This window comes from Astyanax mexicanus, chromosome 13 (genome assembly GCF_023375975.1).
Source record: "Astyanax mexicanus isolate ESR-SI-001 chromosome 13, AstMex3_surface, whole genome shotgun sequence".
In the NCBI taxonomy this organism is placed as follows: domain Eukaryota; kingdom Metazoa; phylum Chordata; class Actinopteri; order Characiformes; family Acestrorhamphidae; genus Astyanax; species Astyanax mexicanus.
The window spans coordinates 15,544,010-15,565,644 of NC_064420.1; the positions used below are offsets into that span (position 1 = coordinate 15,544,010).

The 21,635-nt window shown below is 37.7% G+C and overlaps 3 protein-coding genes across 3 annotated transcripts in view; 2 read left to right on the forward strand and 1 right to left on the reverse strand.

Annotated features, from left to right (window-relative positions):
• Positions 1-21,635, forward strand: part of baz2a (bromodomain adjacent to zinc finger domain, 2A) — a 353,839-nt gene that overhangs the window by 231,722 nt on the left and 100,482 nt on the right. The gene's annotated exons all lie outside the window — the stretch shown is intronic.
• LOC103028901 (lysozyme C-like) lies at positions 2,685-8,539 on the forward strand. Its single transcript, XM_049462811.1, has 4 exons — positions 2,685-2,810; positions 3,777-3,938; positions 6,598-6,664; positions 8,320-8,539. The coding sequence occupies exons 1-4, from the start codon at positions 2,687-2,689 to the stop codon at positions 8,384-8,386; spliced, it is 420 nt and encodes a 139-aa protein (XP_049318768.1). The 5' UTR covers positions 2,685-2,686; the 3' UTR covers positions 8,387-8,539.
• Positions 11,589-21,635, reverse strand: part of si:ch211-117c9.5 (sodium- and chloride-dependent creatine transporter 1) — a 31,122-nt gene continuing 21,075 nt past the window's right edge. Inside the window, exons 7-14 of the mRNA XM_007232994.4 lie at positions 21,291-21,394; positions 19,252-19,376; positions 17,312-17,424; positions 16,853-16,993; positions 15,340-15,442; positions 14,688-14,788; positions 14,429-14,599; positions 11,589-12,520 (exon numbers count right to left, since the gene is read on the reverse strand). Coding sequence (XP_007233056.3) covers positions 12,446-12,520; positions 14,429-14,599; positions 14,688-14,788; positions 15,340-15,442; positions 16,853-16,993; positions 17,312-17,424; positions 19,252-19,376; positions 21,291-21,394 — 933 coding nt within the window. The 3' untranslated portion in view covers positions 11,589-12,445. The remainder of the gene's footprint in view (positions 12,521-14,428; positions 14,600-14,687; positions 14,789-15,339; positions 15,443-16,852; positions 16,994-17,311; positions 17,425-19,251; positions 19,377-21,290; positions 21,395-21,635) is intronic.

A 21,635-nucleotide genomic window follows, 5' to 3' on the forward strand; every position in this document is an offset into this window, starting at 1 on the left:
AAGCGAAGCAAAACTGACCAACTTGGCAAAACCACGATCCTCCATCTGTTTAAACTTGTCTCACCCCTCAGCCCGTGCGAACCACTCGTCCACCACCTCCGGCTCTCTCAACAAGCATCACCTTCGGATCCTCTGTTCACTACGGAATCTGGTAGTATAATCACAAGGCACTGGTTCCACACACATTTCCGCCGCATCCTTTCAGTCAACGGTTACTCACCAGACCAATTCTCCGCCCACTCATTCCGCATCGGTGCAGCATCCAACGCCTCCAGACAAGGAATCCCCGAGCACGTCATCAAGCTTCTCGGACGGTGGTCTTCTCAGGCGTACCACTTACACATCCGTTCCAAACCAGACGATTTGAGACAGGCTCATCTCAAACTAGCTTCATTATAAGCTCCATATTTTGGGGATATAACTGCACGCTTCTTCAGCACGCAGTTCAGAACTCCAGCCCAAATTTCCCCGAGTTCCCTCCCCTTTTTCTTCCTCCTTTTCTACTTCTATAAGGCGTGGTCCGCACTTAGCAAATTGAAAACCTATAATCAAGAGGAAGATGGATGATCACAAGCCATCAAAGCAAACTGAACTGCTTGTATTTTTGCACCAGTGGCATAAACAGTACAATTTATATTAGTAACATAAATATTAACAACCACCTTCCATTATTTGATGCAAATCCAAGTTAAATATGTAAATCAGGAGACTGAGACAGTCTAAGATATGGGTGGTGGGAGTCACTTAGTTAATATTTTTTTTGTATATGGTAGACAAATAAAAAAAATAATACTAATTCTTCATTTAAACTTTTTTTATTAATCAGTTTAATTTCAGAATATTATGTTTCCATGTTAGAAATACGTTTGCAAACATTTCAACACATTTAGTAAATACTATTGTTCACTGCAATTATATATTAGTTTAGTAATGTTTTTTGACTTGTTTCTGTTTTATCGTCATAAATATAACATCAAACTCTGAAGACATGCTGCAGGCTGCAATTTCTGCAATTTTATGATTTGATTGTTTATCTCTTCTTTTTTGGTGTTGCTCAAACTGCATAAAACTTATTTAGAGACCAATTCAGTTTTTGAATCAGTTTCTCTGGTTTTACTATTTATAGGTATATGTTTAAGTAAAATTAACATTGTTGTTTTATTCTATAAACTACGGACAACATTTCTTTCAAATTCCAAATAAAAATATTGTCATTGAGAGTATTTATTTGCAGAAAATAAGAAATGGCTGAAATAACAAAAAAGGTGCAGAGCTTTGGACCCCAAATAATGCAAAGAAAACAAGTTCATATTCGTAAAATGAATTTAAGAAGTTCAGAAATCAATATTTGGTGGAATAACTCTGGTTTTTAATCACAGTTTTCATGCATCTTGTTATGTTCTCCTCCACCAGTCTTACACACTGCTTTTGGATAACTTTATGCCACTCATGATGCAAAAATTCAAGCAGTTCAGCTTGGTTTGATGGCTTGTGATCATCCATCTTCCTCTTGATTATATTTTAGACATTTAAGTGGTCTCTTAGAGCACCTAAAACACTGAGCTCAACTCTTTATCAACAAAAACAGATCAACTATGTCCCTTCCCCCTTTTCCAGCGTCCTTCCCTTCTCTTCTCTCCTCTCCCACTCCGACAAATAAAAACATGGACCCTACGTAGGGCTAGGGCTAGTCACCTTTATTCCTCTCACTGCCACAATAGAAGTTGAAGTTGCTGAAGATGTTGAACATGATGTTTCTCGCTATTAAATCTCGAAACAATCAAGTAAAGCTCAAGTGTTCTCAATGCAGGCAGGCAGCAGAGATCTGTTTTTTTTATAACTTGGGTTTGGAATGATTAATGATTGGATGAGTAATGATAAAGCACATAAAAATGTATTGAAGTAATAACAACTCAAAAAACTAAAGTAAAAATTACTTTAAAAAGTAAAAAAAAAAAAACTAAGTACATTTTTGAAGTAGTTCTACTTTGTTATTATACATCTCACTTCATGAGTGGCTTGATACAAGGAATGTGACAGTTGTAGCCCTGGATGTCCTGGATATGTCCTACTCCAGCAGTAGGCCACTCCCTGTGAATCTCCCCCAAATTTTTCAGTGCTCTTTTCTTGAGAATCTGTTTAAGGCTGTGGGCTGCAGATGTTGCAGCTGTAAAGTAAACCCGGAAGTCTCTGTTGCTTTTGCAGTCTGTAAACAGACAACGACTGCCTTCTGGAAAACTGTCAAACTAGCAGCCTTCCTCTACTGAACCAGACTGAATCAGAGCTTTTAAAGCTTAGAAAAACTTTGCAGGCCATCATAAGTCTTCAATATTAAATCTTTTCACAATATTCTAATTCTCGGAGATGCTGACTTCTGGGTCATACTTTACAGCTGCAATATCTGTGGCTCATGCCCTATGGAGCCTGTTTGCCTCCAGGCCTGATTGTATCCATTCTTCTACCGTATCCAGGCTAGAAGTGGTCCAACAGGGTACTGGAGCCTTTCTTCAGTTGTTCAGTATTTCACAATACAGTTATCCTGATTTGAGGAACTCTGTGTAATCTTTGTTGTAATATTGCAGCAACTGCCCCAGTTCCTCAGACGGTATGTATTTAAGGGAGATGTACAAGACAGGTGACAATGAAGTTTCACAGCACTTCTACAGATCCGTTCTCCTCCTGCAGCATGATAAAGATCTGGGTTCTCCTCCTGCTGGTGTCGGTGGCCAGCGCCCAAACTAACTGCCCACTGGCGAGGACTCTGAAAGCAGCTGGAATGGACGGCTTTAATGGCGTCAGCCTGGCTCACTGATTTATACTGCAAGGCTTTCCAGTTTCCAGTTTGCTCTATATTAACAGAGGGAGATTTAATTCAATTCAGTTCAATTCAAATGCATTTCTAGGGTTCTTTTTACAAGAAATTTTGTCACAAAGCAACTTGAAAGAGATACACGGCGTACTCTCAACCAGAAACGACCGTCCACCTGGTGGACTGAATTGGGCACTGCAGCATTTACCCAGGACAGAATGTCAATTAATACCTGGGCACAGTCATTCACACATTTACACAGACACACACACACACACACACACACACACATAAACCTACATTACATTCATACCACACACTTACACATACATGCAGTTTAGAGTTAGTAAAAAAAAATTCTGGACAATTTAGAGTATCCAAATTTCTTGATCTCCATTATTTGGGGGAGGAAACTGGAGTCCCAGAGGAAACCCACACAGACACAGAGAGAACCTCCCCAGTGCTGGGAGGTGACCGTGCTAACTACTAAGCCACTGTGCCGCCTACGAACAGGAACAGGGCATCTTGGTACATGCCAAAGATATAGATAGAGAGAAAACAAAAGATGGGCCAAAAAATGATTAGAATGGTTGTTTTAAAACTCTGCTGAGTAGTGGGACCGGTTTTTTGTAAGAAGGCAGGAACTGGAACCATGAATGGACACCTCCAAGCAGGCAGCTCAGGACATAGAGAAAGATAAGGATTAGCACAAGGTTTATGTTTGGTTTGTGAACAGTAAGAGAAATAGTTAAATAGAGGGACAAAAACAATAATGATTAAAAGCCTGTAATCAGAGATGGTACAGGACAGTAGCAAAATTGCTTTTAGTAAAAAAAGATCGCATTTGTCAAAAATGAAGTGCAATATGCATGTCTTTCTATTGTTTCCATTCATATTTGATGTTGTTGGGCTGTAATCCATGGTTTATTATCTTTTTAAAAATGTGTATTCTACTTTATACCTGCAGGGGTCTGCATGGCCTTTGCAGAGTCCAGTTACGACACTCAGGCCACACACTTCAACCCGAGCGATGGCTCAACAGACTACGGCATCTTTCAGATCAACAGCCGCTATTGGTGTAGCGATGGCAAGTTCCCCGGCAAAAAAGAATGTCCATTCACCTGCAACCGTAAGAGCAACAGTGTCCACATTTTCAGCCTTTAATAAAAAGTTATTCAAAGTAAGGTTTTGATCTGAATCTGATGAAACACTTTCTGCTTTCCCAAACAGAGCTGTTCTCCCTCCAGAATAGCATCGCTTGTGCCAAGATCGTAGTGCAGAAGCGGACCATGACAGCCTGGTAAGACTAAATAAGGACTTTTAAAGGCTCACATCATGAAACAATAAATGCACCAGTCTTTAGTACGCAGAGGTGGATAATCTGACTACAGAAAGAAAATAAAATCCACCCCAGGGTAGCAGCAGAGCCCCAATACTTAAATGATTTAAATCAATAAAAGTAAAAAACAGTGGCATGAAAATGTATAATTTTCATGATTTTCCTTTATAAATCATTAGTTGTTCAGATCAGCAACTTCAGTTAAAAATATCTTATAGCAGACGAACACAGTGAACACAATGAGCTTAAACTAATTTTGTGTTCCAATAATTAGTGCTAAAGGTATTCAAATAAAAAAAAAGGACCAGAAGGGTGCCCAGTTTTATGCACCGGCCTAATTTTGTTTAAATAATTTTTGCACACTTTATGTAAATCCTATAAACTTCATTTCATTTCTCAAATTTCACTGTGTTCATCTGTTATATGAAATATTCAACTGAAATTGCTGATCCGAACAACCAATGATTTATTAAGGAAAATCATGAAAATGATCAGAGGTGACCAAACTTTTTCATACCCCTGTAATTAAGCCAATTCTTATATAGGGCTTTATCCATTTCACAGTACCCCTCTAAGCTGTAAGTGAAGAAAACAGGTTGGAAAAATTGCAAAGCTTGTCATAGTGAATTGTGGCCTTTACTATTACGTTTATGTAACAAAACAGACATAAAGAAGGACCAAGAATATCAAGGCTATTGGTTCTATAAGGAACCAATGTGAGCAAGTACATCGCAGGATGTGGCGTCTAAATGAAGACCCCGGAGTGATGCACCCTAACGAGATGCCTCTTCAGATCTATACTGTTACAATTCTTCAGCCAGTCTTTTAACAGAGTATTTAACCAGAAACTGGGATAAGGATAATAAGCTGTCTCCTTTTTTTTAGAGAGGGTGAGCTTTCCATCTCTATTCAGTTAGAATTCTGCATTTCTTTGGTTTAACTTTGTTTTGAAGCAAAGATGAAGTCGAACAGATGAGTTTGCTTTTCTGATATCTCCATGTTGGCAGTAGTTCTTGTATCAGCACCATTAAAAGCACCAGCACTCAGGTAACCAGTGAAATCTGTTAAGAAGCAGCTTTAATTATATCTCTTTTTTTATTTAAAAGAATCCATATCATAATTTGCATGTGTAGTTGCAGGGATTTTTTTTGGCCAATGCAGAGTCAAGTTACAAAATCAGGCCACAAACCGTTATTTTAATGACTCAATAGATTACGGCAATTTCCAGATAAACAACCATTGGTGATGGTGTGCCAACAGCCTGTTCCCCAGCCAAGCTTTGTTCTTTACCGTACAGTTAAAAGTACTTTAAAACCCCTTAACAGGCCAGGAATTTTATAAAGTTTCTGCCTGACATGACACCACTAAATCTTGAGGATTTCTATTCAAGCATTATATAAAAAGGTTCCACATTTGATAAAGAACATTACTAAAAAAGCAAAATTGTAATTGTTGTAGAAAATATTAAGTAAATATCCTAATGTCAAAATATAATGAATAAAATCATGTCCTCCAAACCTTTAGTTTTATGTTTTTCTAGGCTTTTGTATCACCTACACCTGTAGCCCATATACGGGACAAGGCTTTTTAAGGGGTTGAGGAATGTTTTGGGGTTCTTCATGTAAAAAGTTTTAGAACACACTTAGGGGTCTTTGGTGAACCTGCAAGAAAATGTTTCCTGAAGGTTCCTTAAAGAACCTTAAGGGTTTCCCTCAAAGATTAAACATGGAGAATCTCCAAAGTTTCCTTTGTAAATATACTAAATATAACACTTTATATATTTGCATTACCATAGGTTAAATACAGTACCAGTAAAAAGTTGTTTTTTCTTTACATTGTAAATAAATATTGAAGTGATCCAGACTGTAAAGGAAGAGATAATGAAACATGTAGTAACTTAAACATATTAAACAAACCAAAAGACTCATTTATGTGAGGCATTTAGAGGCTGGTAACTCTGGATGCACTAATCCTCTGCAACAAAGGTAACGCTTGCTCTTCCTATTCTGGGAAGGTCCTGATGAGAGGCAGTTTCATCATAATATTTCTGATTGTATTTTTGACTGTACTTGAGGACAATTTGTTTCAGATAGACTGACATTCATTTCTTAAAGTATTTTTTTTCTTTACATAGTTGAGTAGTTCATGCCATAATATGGATTAGAATATTACTCAAATGGCCTACACTCTATTTAATACTTACTGCAACAGAAATCTGATATTGTTTTTGAAAGAATATGATCCACTTTGTACCTGCAGGGGTTTGCTTGGCCAATGCAGAGTCCAGTTACAACACTACGGCATCTTCTAGATCAACAACTGCTGGTGGTGTACCAACGGCCAGTTCCCCAGTCACAAGAACAGCAACGTCCAGATTTCACCCATCAGCTTTTATTACAAATCGATGTCATGATTAAGAGTGGTGGTGTAATACGTTCTGCTTTCACAGAGCTGCTGTCTGATAACATCTCCGCTTGTGCCAAGACCATCGTGAGGCAGCAGGGCATCAAAACATGGTAAGACTAAATAAAGGACACAGATCTTAAATAGAGTCAGCATTCCTTATATTTTTTCCATGGGTTCCATGCTGGTTTCACACATGTGGATGTCAATTAAGCAGCAGCAGTTAAACATGAACCTCATCTGGGTGGCTGGGTATACTGCACTGCATAGGTCCTATAGATAGGAGTGAAATCAATGGAGATCTCTGGTGAAAAATGGTAAAAAAAAAAATGGTTTACATCCTATAACGCTAGCTGCAGCTCCGAGCTCCGCCGTTTACTGAACTGAAAATAATATAGACATATCAAACATGGGGATCTCAGACAATGTGCTATCAGACAATGTGCTGTCATGGTTCAGATCATTCCTCACTGGGTGCTCATTCAAGGTGTCATGGCAAAGACAGCTGTCCTCAGCCCACTCCTTATCCACTGGTGTTCCCCAGGGTTCGGTACTGGCACCCCTTCTCTTCTCAATATACACCACCTTTCTAGGTCAGGTTATTCGCTCACATGGATTTTCCTACCATTACTATGCTGATGACACCCAGCTATACCGGTCATTCTTACCTAAAGATCATTCAATCTCTGCACGGATATCACAGTGTCTCTCTGACATATCCTCATGGATGAAGGAGGATCACCTTCAATTAAATCCCTAAAAGACTGAACTTCTGGTTATACCAGCAAAACCATCTTTTCAACACAACTTCTCTATAACCATCGACTCTCTCTCTCTCCCCGACAAACGCTGCTAGGAACCTGGGTGTTATGGTTGATGACCAGCTCTCCTTCACGCACCATGTGGCCTCAGTTGCTCGATCCTGCAGCTTCGCGCTTTATAACATCAGAAAAAATGGACAGTTTCTGACGCAACAGGCCACCCAACTCCTGATACAAGCAGTCGTCATCTCAAGCCTCGACTACTGCAATGCCATAAAACCACTCCAGATGATCCAGAATGCAGCAGCACGTCTGGTCTTCAACCAGCCAAAACGAGCACGTCACCCCACTGCTCATTGAGCTCCATTGGCTACCAGTTGTTGCTCGCATCCAATTCAGAGCTCTTACAATCGCCTACAAGGTGATGACAGAACAGCTGCTTTCTACCTGCACTCACTCCTGAAGGTTTACGTTACCTCCCGTTACACCTCTAACACACTAACTACTTCTAACCTTTTTTCCTTCTTCCCCTTCTTCACTCCTCTATTCCATTATTTCCCTTTGACCTCCTTTAGTCCCTATCTTAAGATGTTTTTACCTTTAACTTCTATTACTTTTGTACTTCACTATTGTAAGTCGCTTTGGACAAAAGCATCTGCCAAATATAATGTAATGTAATGGTAATGTATATACATAAACCCTGCATAGCCTGCCTCCTGGCTTCGGCTGCTATGCTATGCGGAGTCTATGTGTATATGTATATATATATATATATATATATATGTGTGTGTGTGTGTGTGTGTGTGTGTGTGTGTGTGAAACTAGCGTTATTTAGCGTTATAGGATGTAAACAGAGGTTTTTAATAAGCTTCCTGTGCACTTTTTACGTTATTAATTTTTCAAAGTTTGTAAGTTTTATACAAAGGATTTGGAGGATCAGAAGTTTCAATTTTAAACATTGCAAATCAATGAATATATAACTGAATTACTGTATCTGTGTTCCTCAGGGTGGGCTGGCATAACCGGTGTAGGAACCGTGATGTGAGTCAGTACATCGCAGGCTGTGTAGTGTAAATGAGGACCCCAGAGAGATGCAGCTCAAGCTGAAACTGTTCCAGCCCTTCAGAATGTCTTATAACAGGGATTTTATTTCCCAAGAAATGTTTTAAATGCAGTTATGCTATTGCTTTATTATACAATTAGTCAGAAGTACTTCAGAAATTACACTTCAACATGGATTTAGATTTTGCTTAACCAAAGCTTCTTGCTTGCCAACTTTATTGCATATATTTTTGAAAGAAAACTAAAATGCTATGAACTGCAGAAGGCAAACGCATAAAACAACTGCAAGTTACAATAAAGGATAAATTGGTCACTGTATGTTGTGTACTGGCTCTTCTGTTGTGTGTCAATTAGCCTAGACTTTGTTTTAGAGTAGGGAAAATGAATTTTTCCATGGTATGTTTACTGGCTGGTTGGTTGAGTACTAATAGCACCACCTTGTGGAGAGTGAGTTACAATCAACCACTGTGAGGTTTTAGAATTTCACCCAAAAATGTATTTGAACATATTTTCATGACCAATACAAATTTTTAAAGTTTCAGCACCAATTTACAGAAGGGAATAAACTTTTTTACTGATGAAGGGTGATTGTATGTGTGTTACTGGCGTAAGCATTTAGGGTGGAACCATAGACTGTATATACAGTCTATGGGTGGAACGGTAATCTGAATAAGACGGTGGTGAAAAATCTAAATCAAATTCGGCTTCTAATCCATTTTTTTTTTTTCATTTTTGTTTGGATCATCAAATAAAAAAACTGTTATGTTTTTTGGTAGTATATTTAAAAACAAAAAACTAATTAATTAATTGTATTTTTAATTTCTGATTTTGACTCCCCAGATAGCAAAAGTGATCTGGCCCGGATCCGGCACAATTTAAAACGGATCTGGCCCAGTGTCCTTTTGCACAGTGGGTCTCAATTGAATATCAAATTAACGAATACACCGATTGTTAACAAATAGTTTAGAAGAAGATTCAGTCTTGTTAGACTTTTGAATCATCACCCTATAGTGAAGTTTGGTAGTCAATTAGTGGTCAAACACACTGCATCTGTTTACATGCCAACGTTTTTCCAGATCATTCCCTAGTGTGTGGAGTCTATGATATAGCGGCTGGAAATGACCCCGGACTGGATTCTACATAACACCAGCGAACTCCGGTTAGATCACGTATTTGATTATTATGCTTCTTCACAGAGGATGATTAAAGCATTTAAACAGGTGAAAACTCTTTCAGTAATGTTGAGCAGTGTGATGTTGAGCAGTGTAGTCTGTGTTAGAGCTTTAAAAGGCAGATAATAAGATAAAGTGGCTCTCAGTTCAGCAGCGCTTCCCTGAAGGGTTTACGTAGTATTTAATTACAGTCATTAGTTTATACTAATTACAACAACTGACCCAAATAATCAACTAACATCTAACTAATAAATTAATCAACTAACTACCTGCCCTCACTGAGGTGACAACCAACCAGAAACACCCATTTATTTCATTTCATAATAAAGACGGTAAATGTTAAAACGTGCTAGAGCTAGTTCTGGAGTATCACTGACCTGTTTTAGTGATTTTATGCTGTGCCACTCTCAGCTCACCTCAGTAAAGCAGTTAGTTCATTAGTTGTGTGACTCCAAATACGTGTATGCAGGGGCGTAGCAGCAAATTCTGGGCCCTGTACACCCTCTATGTTAATGGGCCCCTATCCATGCCAGTAAACAAAGGAAAGTGAGCGAAAAAAAATCAGGATTTTCATGGGCCCCTCTCCCTACTCGGGCCCTGGGTAGTCAGGTCCACTTCCCCCCCCCCACTACCACGCCCATGCGTGTATGAATGAATAAATGTTGAAAAAATTGCAATTGCATTTGTTATTGTCTCCACTCTCTTAACTATAAACTTTATCATAAAATATAATTATTAAAATCCTTCAGAGATGTATTTTTTTTGCATTGTTGTGTGAGTCCAAATCCAATTCATGCTTTAATATTTTTTCATAATATATCCATAATAATTATGTTCAAATAGGTTCAGAGTTTAAATAAGTTTAAATTGGAGATTCAACAAGCAGCTGGCACCCATTGTTCAGGAGTGGCTGTTCTCCAAGCAGAGGGAGGCAGCGTGGCGGCTGTAACTGCGTTCTAAATCACTCCCTTCCTATCAGAGAAACAGTGCTCTATTATAGTGCACTATTCCTGTGATAGGGCGTGATTTAGAACACAGACCTAGACCCCTGCTAACGTACGACGTTAAACGAGAGGCTGAGGAGAATACAGGGAGAGGGAGCAGTGTACAGGTTCCCTGTGCGACAGGCGTCTCCAGAAGCTGATATGGTATAAAAATCACATCAATATCAAAGCTTATTTGAAAGCATATATTATGCTTAAAATGCACGATTTAATTTCTTACATTAAAAATATTTCTGTTATGAACAACATATTTCTGAACAAAACATACAGTTTTAGGCACCTGTGGGAATTTCAGTAAAGAAAAAGCTTCTTTTACAGCAATTTTACAAAAAGCAGAGCTTTTACAGCCCTGTTTTCCTTAAAACTCCTAATCTCTCCTCATCTGAGTTTAATAATAGAGTTATATCTATTATTTTAGTTATCTAAAAGCAGTGTGTAAGACTGGTGAAGGAGAACATGCCAAGAGTCATGAAACTGTGATTAAAACGCCAGGGTTATTCCGACAAAAATTGATTTCTGAACTTCTTTGCATTATTTGAGGTCTGAAATCTCAACATCTGAACATCTTTTTATTATTTCAGCCATATATATATATATATATATATATATATATATATATATATATATATATATATATAGTAATTATATATTAATATTGTTTCTTTACTTAGTTCTTGCCATAATATGCATTAGAACATTACTCAAATAGAGCTATTAACTGTATACCAACTCTACCTCTTCACAACCTTACAGCTGATGCTTTCAAACACATTAAGAGGCAAGAAATTCAAGTGCTTAACTCTTGATGAGTTCAGCACAGCTGTTAACTGAAAGCCATTCTTTCTAGGTGGCTCTACCTTATGAAGATGACTAAAATGTGCAAAGCTGTTACATAAGCAAGGAGGCTACTTTAAAAAATCTAAAATAGCAAAAAATATTCTACATGTAAATGTGTGTGTGTGTGTGTGTGTGTGTGTGCGTGCGCACCATGGAAAAGTGGGTGGCTTTAGAATAAATTAATACATCATGAAAAACAACTGCATGAATTACTTGCTACTTTTTATTGTTTAACTTGCCTTTACTTTACACAATACTGCTTTGATATGCCTGTGCTTCACTATCACTGACAGAAGTAACATAGTGACATAGAAGTGAGAGAGAGAGAGGGTATAATAAAAGAATAATAAAAGTGGATGATTGAACAGAAATGATAAATTAATACATTAATTAATACAAATTGTTCATGTAATACATACATTAATACATACATTTAAGTGCTGAAGTTGTGAAAGGTCAGATACTTTAGCTGGACGGTCGTTCTCCGCTCCTGCTCAACGTAGTGTTTAATTATTGAGGTGTCAGTGAGATTTAATTGTGTTCTAACAATTTAAACTGTTTAGACTGGAAAGTATGACTTGAATATATAAGTGACAGTTTGACTTTTTGTAACATAAGTGGGATATGATTTATTTTTTTGGTTTGGATAAAATGTCAGGAGATGTATGTATGAATTGAGCCTTTTCAACAAATAACATGATATTGATCATTTCTCCTTGTTTATGGGAAATCAGTCATTTTTGTTACTACTGTTTAAGTTATTTTAGATTAATTGCCTGCATGAATGAAAAAACAGAAGTCTAAATAAAGCACTATTAAGTGTTTTAATGTCAAAAATCTGTCCAGATTATTAAAAAAAAGAATAACTGATTTCTCTCAGACTGGAGCAATGGTTTATATATGGTTGGTTGGAAAGGCTCAGATAATGTTTTGCTTGCTAGTCATATATGTGTTTGTGTGTGTGTGTGTGTGTGTGTGTGTGTATGTGTGTGTGTGTGATTCAGATGACCGCCTCGTATACAGTAATGTGTTTTGCTTGGTTTGTTATCGGGCAGCAGTTAGACTTCTGTCTCAGGTGGAAGAAACTCAAGATGATGTCTCCCCCAAATGGGTGTGGTGAGATGCTGCCAGCGCTAAAGAGATACAAAAAGACGTAGTGAGATGTACACAGATCAGCCATAACATTAAAACCACCTGCCTAATATTGTGTTTTTGTCACCAAAACTTTTATTCTATAAAGTATTTTATTGTGGCACAGACACAAGCATAGACCGCTGAATGTGTCCTACGGTATCTGGCACCAAAACTAGTAAAATTATAGCAGACTCTATAAATGTTCTGCAGGTTGTAAAGTGGTTGTCTAACTTTGGGCTGATTTGTTTGGCCAAAACAAGAACCAACATACAGCGCTGTGTGAAAGTTTCAGGCACATGGGGAAAGAATAAATACAGATATAATTTATTAATGTAAGTAGTGCTGGTTTCACATTACTGTGATTAATAAAACATATCCAAAGCTCTCTTCATGGAATCTAGTTTTATTAGAGGTGCAGATAGGTGAAATAATCGTTCACTTTGTGATACAAGCATCAAATTCTTTTTTTCAAAAAGCATATTTGCCTTGCAGTATGGCCAAAACTTTCAAAGATGACCACTTTTCTATGAGTCTGATTGTATAATTAATTTTTAATTATCCTTGTGTCTAAAATAAAAGAATTGAGAAAGAAAAACTCAATCTTGCATTTCAATTCAAAATTGTGAAATGTTATAAAGAGAAAAGCCAATTAATGGTATGAATAGTGTGTTTTGCCAATGAATTTGAAACAGTTAGTTCTTGGGGTTAAGTTGGAGTAAAAAGAGAAAAATGAGTAGGAGAGAGAGTGGGATTTGAAAATGACCACAGGCCTGATTTGAGTCTGGGGTCACCAAGTTTGGAGTTAAGTCTGACGAAGGTGTTGCTAGGTGGTTGCTAAAGCATTGCCATAGTATATGCAGTGGTTACAATATTTTTGCTAAGGTGTTGCTATGGTATCTGTGGTGGTTGCTATGGTGTTGTTAAGTGGTTGCTAGCTGGTTGCCCTAATGGAGTAGATGTATTTTAATGGCTGTCAGGACACAGAAACTCTCTGGTTTGAGTGTATGTGAAAATGCATGGGACTGAATGGGAGGAAAGAAGGATGAAGAAGCGGGAAACAGGAGGAGTGCGGGTCAGTATGGCTCCTAATTAGAGCTCAGTTTTCTGTCCTGATGGAGAACATACATTTTGGTGTCTGTCGGGATACAAAAACTCAATGGCTTAATCAAATATGAAAATGCATGGGACAGAATGCGAGGAACGAGGGAAAAAAAAAACAAATAGATGAATGTGGGTCAATAAGGATGTAGATCAAAGTTTTGAGAGATGCCCTGAAGGAATGCACACAGCTTGGTTGTTGTTGGACAAACGGAAGACTGGGATTGTGTATGGGGAAAATAAATAGGTCAATCAAATGAGTCAATGGGAGGAACGAGGGATTGAAAAATGACCGCCACCTTGGATTTCTAGGTGGCTTACATGTTTTTCTGATAATGTAGGTCCTAGAAATTATTCATGCCAAATTTGGAATTTGTATTACAAAGTGAGCGATTCTTATGGAACATGCACCTAATCTGCAGCACTATATTTATATTTATCATCATATTAACACCTAATTTGGTAAATAAGTTTAATTAGTCACAGGATATGGACTACTTTCTTAATAATTAGACATTCTTGTTACTTTTATTTTGTTTTTACTGTATTTAGGTTTATTGGCATCTGACTGCTGAGGTACATGGATCTGAGCAATATGCTTATGTGCCTAAAACATTTGTATCCAAGTTCTGTATCTAACTAGATATGTTATGCAATTTTCTAACACTTGACCCTAATCTTAATCTCAGCAACAAAAAACAAGTGCTCCTAATCTTTAAAAAAAATTTTTTTTAGAGGCCAGTATTTTAGATGACGCTGATTTTCTTACAATGTCTGAATCAAACACACACAAACACACACTCACTCACCTCTATGAGGGAACCTTTGCAGTGTAAGATTTTGTAAAGGACGGTTAGGGGGATACAGAGCATCGAAGAGAGTGCCAGAGCCCAACCCACCATCTCGCCCCACCATGGATACACATACACCCCATTATACACCAGGCGTTTATAGTTCACTAGGTGAAACAGGAACACTCCCTGCAAAACAAATATCAACTGTATCTACACAGTGCCACAAACATTCTGTAAACCCTTTCATTTACATGTTCACATATTTTTACCTTACCATACACACTAATGGAGTGATGTAGGACCAGCACCACTTCATATACGGCTGAGGGCGATAACCAATCATGCGTGCCACATCATCCATGAAGCGATCAGCCCCTGCAAGTAAAAAAGAGCAGTGTGGATTTAGTGCTGATATTTTAATGTATTCCAAAGCATGTGTGCAAATATGTGTGTTTACGGTACACCTCCCTCCTGATTTGTGTAAATAAGAAAGATTCAGCGCTCCTAAACACTCTTTTTCAGATTTTTCCAGAAAACTCAGCGAGTTCTCTCACAATGGCTCTCATAAATCAAAGCTGCGAACAAGCTGACTTAATCTGATTATAAAATGAGTGCATGTGAGTTTCAGTGAATTTAGCTATTCTTATTTTTTTATTACAACCCCAAATCAACCACCAAAGTTGGAATAATATTGAAAATGCAAAATTCATTTGATTGCACATATTATGAAGATATTTCTTTTTTTTGTCTGATTAATTTCATTTTATTTGTTAACATACAGTAGTGTTTAATAGTTTATGAACCCTTTAGAGCAGGCGGGTGCTCCCTGGTCATGAAGATATAACACAGTGCAGTGTGTGCTTCACTTGCATAGAAAACTGTGATTTCTTTTGTCGTCTATCGTGAAAATTACTGCTGTCTCTTACCGTACACCCATGCCACCACCACACACTCCCAGAATGCCTGCCACAGGAGTGTGATCCCACTAGCTGAGTAATAGTCAAAGACCTGGAACACATACATCCCTCCCTATACAGGGAGAAAGAGAGAGAGAGAGAGAGAGAGAGAGAGAGAGAGAGAGAAAGAGAGACAGACATTTATACAATCAGGCATACTGTTTATACTTTGCTCAATATGTTGGGTAACACACTATACCACACTATATCACACCATACCTCCCTATACTTTACCACAATATACCTTACTACACCACACTATATCACACCATACCCCACTATGACATACTGTAACTCACTATACCTTACTCTATCACTATATCCCAATATACATCACTATACTTTACAATATTACAATTTTAACTTACTGTACTTTGCAATACCTCATTACCATATACCATATATGCTTATATTGCAATACCATATCTCACGATATCACACTATACAATACCACATTATACCCTACTATACCTCACTATATGACACTATACCTCACTATAACTTACTATACATCACAATTTCTTACTATATCCCACTATACCACACTATACCTAACTATTTTTCACTATATCACACTATACTTTACTATGTCACTATACCTGATTATACCTCACTATATCACACTATACTTTACTATATGTCACTATACCTGATTATACCTCACTATATCACACTATACTTTACTATGTGTCACTATATCTGATTATACCTCACTATATCACACTATACTTTACTATGTCACTATACCTGATTATACCTCACTATATCACACTATACTTTACTATGTTACTATACCTGATTATACCTCACTATATCACACTATACTTTACTATGTTACTATACCTGATTATACCTCACTATATCACACTATACTTTACTATGTGTCACTATACCTGATTATACCTCACTATATCACACTATACTTTACTATGTCACTATACCTGATTATACCTCACTATATCACACTATACTTTACTATATGTCACTATACCTGATTATACCTCACTATATCACACTATACTTTACTATGTGTCACTATACCTGATTATACCTCACTATATCACACTATACTTTACTATGTCACTATACCTGATTATACCTCACTATATCACACTATACTTTACTATATGTCACTATACCTGATTATACCTCACTATATCACACTATACTTTACTATGTGTCACTATACCTGATTATACCTCACTATATCACACTATACTTTACTATGTCACTATACCTGATTATACCTCACTATATCACACTATACAGCATTGCTCACAATTTACAGTACCTATTACTGTCCTTTTTCATTTCTCAGGAAAGTGTGTATATACACATCCTATAAGTATCAATATAAACAATATTTACATATATTTTTCCGTAAACATGCTAACTTAATTATACTATTATTATTAGTAGTAAAAAAATGAAAAATACATCATAGAAAAGAGTAAACATGCAGTCTGCTGTTCCTTTTATCTACCTCAGTCACCATGGAGAGGTCGATGATAAAACAGGTGATGCAGCACACGGCCACGATAACCTCACGACGTACAGAGCTCATCCAAGACTTGGGGGGAAGCATGTCCAGCAGCCCCGTGATAAATCCTTCCACACCCACAAACTGAGAAAAAAGACACAAATACCAGAGAAAGGATAACTTCACTTCTCTCTGACCTAAAACCCCTCACCTTCTGCTGAGGATTTAACCTATTGAGATGCACTTGTATGTGAAATTTGTTTAAAGGTAGAGATGGGGCTCATCTTATATAGATATCGGGTCCAATATGACGTCATTCATTTATCGGATACTGGACTGACAAGGCCGACCCACTTACTGAACCAGATTCCATTTTGCAGAATGCACTGGATTTTTTTTTATTGTTTATTGGATTATTTAAAATATCTGAATCTGCTACACGATATGATGTTCTGGGCTCACCTGGCTGTCCAGTCCCAGGACCAGCAGCATGATGAAAAACAGCACAGCCCACAGTGGAGCCACAGGCATGAGAGTGACTGCTTTAGGATAGGCAATAAAAGCCAGGCCTGGACCTGAGAGAGAGAGTGAAACAGTGAGAGACTGTTTATACACTACAGCTATGAATAAAAAACAGAACACTTCAGTTGAATCTGAATCAGTTTCTCTGATGAGTAAAATTAATATTGTTGTTTTATTCTATAAACTACGGACAACATTTCTCCCAAATTCCAAACTAAAATATTGTCATTTAGAAATGGATGAAATGACGAAAAAGATTTTTCAGACCTCAAATTATGCAAAAAAAAAAAAAAACAAGATCATAATTATTAAGTTTTAAGAGTTCAGAAATCAATATTTGGTGGAATAACCCTGGTTTTTAATCACAGTTTTCATGCATATTGACATGTTCTCCTCTACCAGTCTTACACACTGCTTTTGCATAACTTTATGCCTGCACTCCTGGTGCAAAAATTCAGTCTGGTGTAATGGCTTGTGATCCTCCATCTTCCTTTTGATTATATTCCAGAGGTAAGTGGTCTCTTATTTTTTTCCAGAGCTGTATATACACACAGACACAGTATATAGACAAGGGTTGTAACGGTACATGTATTTTTTACGAACCGTCACGGTATGGGGGTCACGGTTCGGTTTGTGTAAACACATGCAGAATACACAGTACACAGGCTGGAGCACACAAGCATAGAGCGCGCACAGAAACGCAGATAATTTAAACTGTCCACACACCGTCACTGCGCTGCCGTTTAAAATGAATGTTTACCTGTTGCTTTCCAGTGTGAACGCAGTGAATGTCTCTCTCTCTCTTTATTTAATAATACTGGGAAATTCCAGCATTAAAAAAAGAATCATGATTTTTAATTTATATTTAAGTGACAGACACCACTATAATACTTAATACTACTATAATACATAATGCTGTTGTTTTTGTTTTTAATAAAGCCTCACAATCAGGCTCATTGTTTATTCCAACAAGATCCAAAAATGACAAAATGATAAGTGTCTTATAATGACAGTAGGAGAAAACCCTGGTTTCAAGCATTTAATAAAAGTTCTCGAGCCTCGTTACAACATTCCATCCCAACAAACAAGACATTGTTATAATGAAGTAAAATTTTTGTTAAGAAGTTTTTAAAGCTGAGGCTATATAAAATATCACCCATCTAAAAGTATTGGGCAGAGCTTCATCTTTCCAGAGAACACACCACAGCACAGCACCACTCTAACCCATGCCAGGCATTAGAAATGCCCTCAATAGTTGGCAAAAAAAGTGATTCAGCTAAATAAATAAAACAACAGAAAAAAATTTACTGAACAATGACTGATATACTTTATATGATATTGTACTGCTTCCTCTAACATTAGGATTTTCTTCCACAGTGGTGGCAGATCCAACACCCCCACTACACTGTTACTAATTTTAGAGATTTGGACACCATGAGGGTACAGGTATGCAAGGTTCACCAGAGAAAAACATAAATTTGGCTTTTGAGCTTTTAAGTCTGGCTCATGTAGTATCTTTCTTATAATAATTGAGTACCGCCCCTGTCAAATAAATACAATACAGCAGAATAAGAAAAATAACTGTTGGAATTAGACACTGGAGATGCAACGACAATTTAGATATTTAGGTAAGATAATGAGATGGAAAATGGGCGGAGCTGTTTTGTCATTAAAACATGGGGATAAGCAGGGCTACAGATTATACTGCAACCAGCCAGCAGAGGCACTAGACTTTTGGAAAACCCTGCATTGTAAATGCTTTTATACAGTTGCTGTCAATTTTGATCTGATCTAAACTGTGAGATTTCTGATCTGTTACACCTCTACAAATAAATTAACAATTAAAAAAAAAAAAATAAATAAATAAAAAGGAAGCTTACCACTCTCAGCTACTTTACTGATGTCAACACCTTGTTCAGCAGCCATGAATCCCAGAACAGAAAACACCACAAACCCTGCAAAAACACTGGTTCCACTGTTGATCAGAGCCAGAACAAACGCATCCCTGCACAGAAAGAAAGAGAGAGAAAGAGAAAAAAAAGAGAGAAGAAGGAGGGAGGAAGGGAGGGAGAGAGATATAAGTTTTATTGTTTGCTCAAAGTGGGAGAAAATTGAAAACCAGATAATCTTACCTAGCAAGTACACAAGCATAGTAGGGATGTTAGATATGGACAAAAAGTCCAATGTTTGTTAAGTCTGTTGGATAAGAAGTAGTTTGGTGTGTGTGTGTTCAATGTGGACGTCACTCTTCCCGGCTCTACCTGAATCTTACATGGTGTGTCTCACTCTGCTTCAATCTTACATACTCTTGTTCATTCTACCTTAAAGGTCTCATTCCACTTAAATCCACTTTCTCTTGTTCTTTGTGAAATAATATAGGTCTCTCTAAGTTGTATATGCATACTGCATATAAAACCGTTTCTTGTCTGCAGTAGCTAGTAAAAGAAAATCCTTAGAAATACGAGTTGATCAGAGAGACGTTAGGGTGTCTACATCAACCAGTGACTTCATGGACTCACCCACCTCGGCTCAGGACCGCCCACAGGCAGAGCTAAACCCGGGCTACAGCATTAGGAGCTATTGCTAAGGAGGAGCTACCTACCACACATTCTTTTTCTTTAGCACATATTTTCTCTAATCCTGAACAAAGGAGATTAAGCTGCTTAAATCTCTGTTACCATAGACACAATTAAGAAGACTCGGAGATTTCTCACAGATGTATCATTATATTTACACAGAAATCAATCAAACACTATACTGTAAAACTATTCTGTGTAAACAACATGCTGGAATATGGTTGGATGAACATAATGTTTTTCTATGATTAGGTTAAGGTACTGGATGTAGAAAAAGAATAAATAATGGACTGGATGTTTTATTCCATGTTTTGACTGTTACAGGATTGCTGGATGCTTAACTTCGTTAGGGGTTTGCCGAGATATGGGCCACACGCAAGATGGTTACTATATTTTTTGTCAGGTGTTAAATGTGTCTCAGAGGAATTATGCACAGGTAACCAAATAAATGTTTGATCATTTTGGGCAGCAAACAGCAGTCCAGTGCACACGCACAAACACACACCTGTCTCTCAGTATCCGCTGACTTTAACAAGTTATTTCCTTAATCCGTGGCCCACTGAAACTCGTGTTACCACCCACACATTCCCGCTTTTGTGGTTTAAACTGCAGAGCAACACGAAATCGCAAAGGCAACACACTGACCACGATGCAGAAGAACCACAGAGATTTGGATAGAAGTTGCCAGGTCTGTATAGAACCCTCAAGAGGGTTGCCAGTTAAATACAGAACCCACACATTCCCGCTTTTGTGGTTTAAACTGCAGAGCAACACGAAATCGCAAAGGCAACACACTGACCACGACGCAGAAGAACCACAGAGATTTGGCTAGAAGTTGCCAGGTCTGTATAGAACCCTCAAGAGGGTTGCCAGTTAAATACAGAACCCACACATTCCCGCTTTTGTGGTTTAAACTGCAGAGCAACACGAAATCGCAAAGGCAACACACTGACCACGATGCAGAAGAACCACAGAGATTTGGCTAGAAGTTGCCAGGTCTGTATAGAACCCTCAAGGGGGTTGCCAGTTAAATACAGAACCCACACATTCCCGCTTTTGTGGTTTAAACTGCAGAGCAACACGAAATCGCAAAGGCGAGATTTGGCTAGAAGTTGCCAGGTCTGTATAGAACCCTCAAGGGGGTTGCCAGTTAAATACAGAACCCTCACTACAAGAATTGTGACAATAAATCAGACAAACAAACAAAACCAGAGTACACAGCAGTAGGGTTTCACCTTTTCATTAACACTCAGCATGCCTGTTCCAGAGACGTGCGTGCATGTGTGCATATCTAAAAGCGTTACCTAAAACAGCAGCCATAATCATGAAAAATTATTATTCACTGGTAGCAGTTGTTGTTGAAGCGGTTGTAGCTCCCCAAGGCTGTTAGTGCTCCCAGTCCAATAGCATAAGAGTAGAAGATCTGCGTTGCTGCATCAATCCATACCTAATAAAAATAAAATGATCATCAGCATAATCATCATCACTGTCTTTGTCATCATCAACATAATAAAAATGAATCCCACAGTTCAATTAATTTTGTTCAACTGTATTACATGATATGTAAATGTTAGGGATGCACTGAAATTACATTTTTGGCCAAAACTTAAATCATACAAAATGAAACAATTTGCTGTAGGCTAAACAAACAAATGCTAATGTTAAGTTAGTTTAGCTAATGTTACTAT

What these genes read in the sequence shown, in the direction of transcription:
- LOC103028901 (XM_049462811.1), top strand. Translation starts at nt 2,687, where the DNA reads ATGATAAAGATCTGGGTTCTCCTCCTGCTGGTGTCGGTGGCCAGCGCC. An exon ending in ATGTCCATTCACCTGCAACC is followed by an intron (nt 3,939 to 6,597) that starts GTAAGAGCAACA and finishes CTGCTTTCACAG; the next exon opens with AGCTGCTGTCTGATAACATC. An exon ending in CAGCAGGGCATCAAAACATG is followed by an intron (nt 6,665 to 8,319) that starts GTAAGACTAAAT and finishes TGTGTTCCTCAG; the next exon opens with GGTGGGCTGGCATAACCGGT.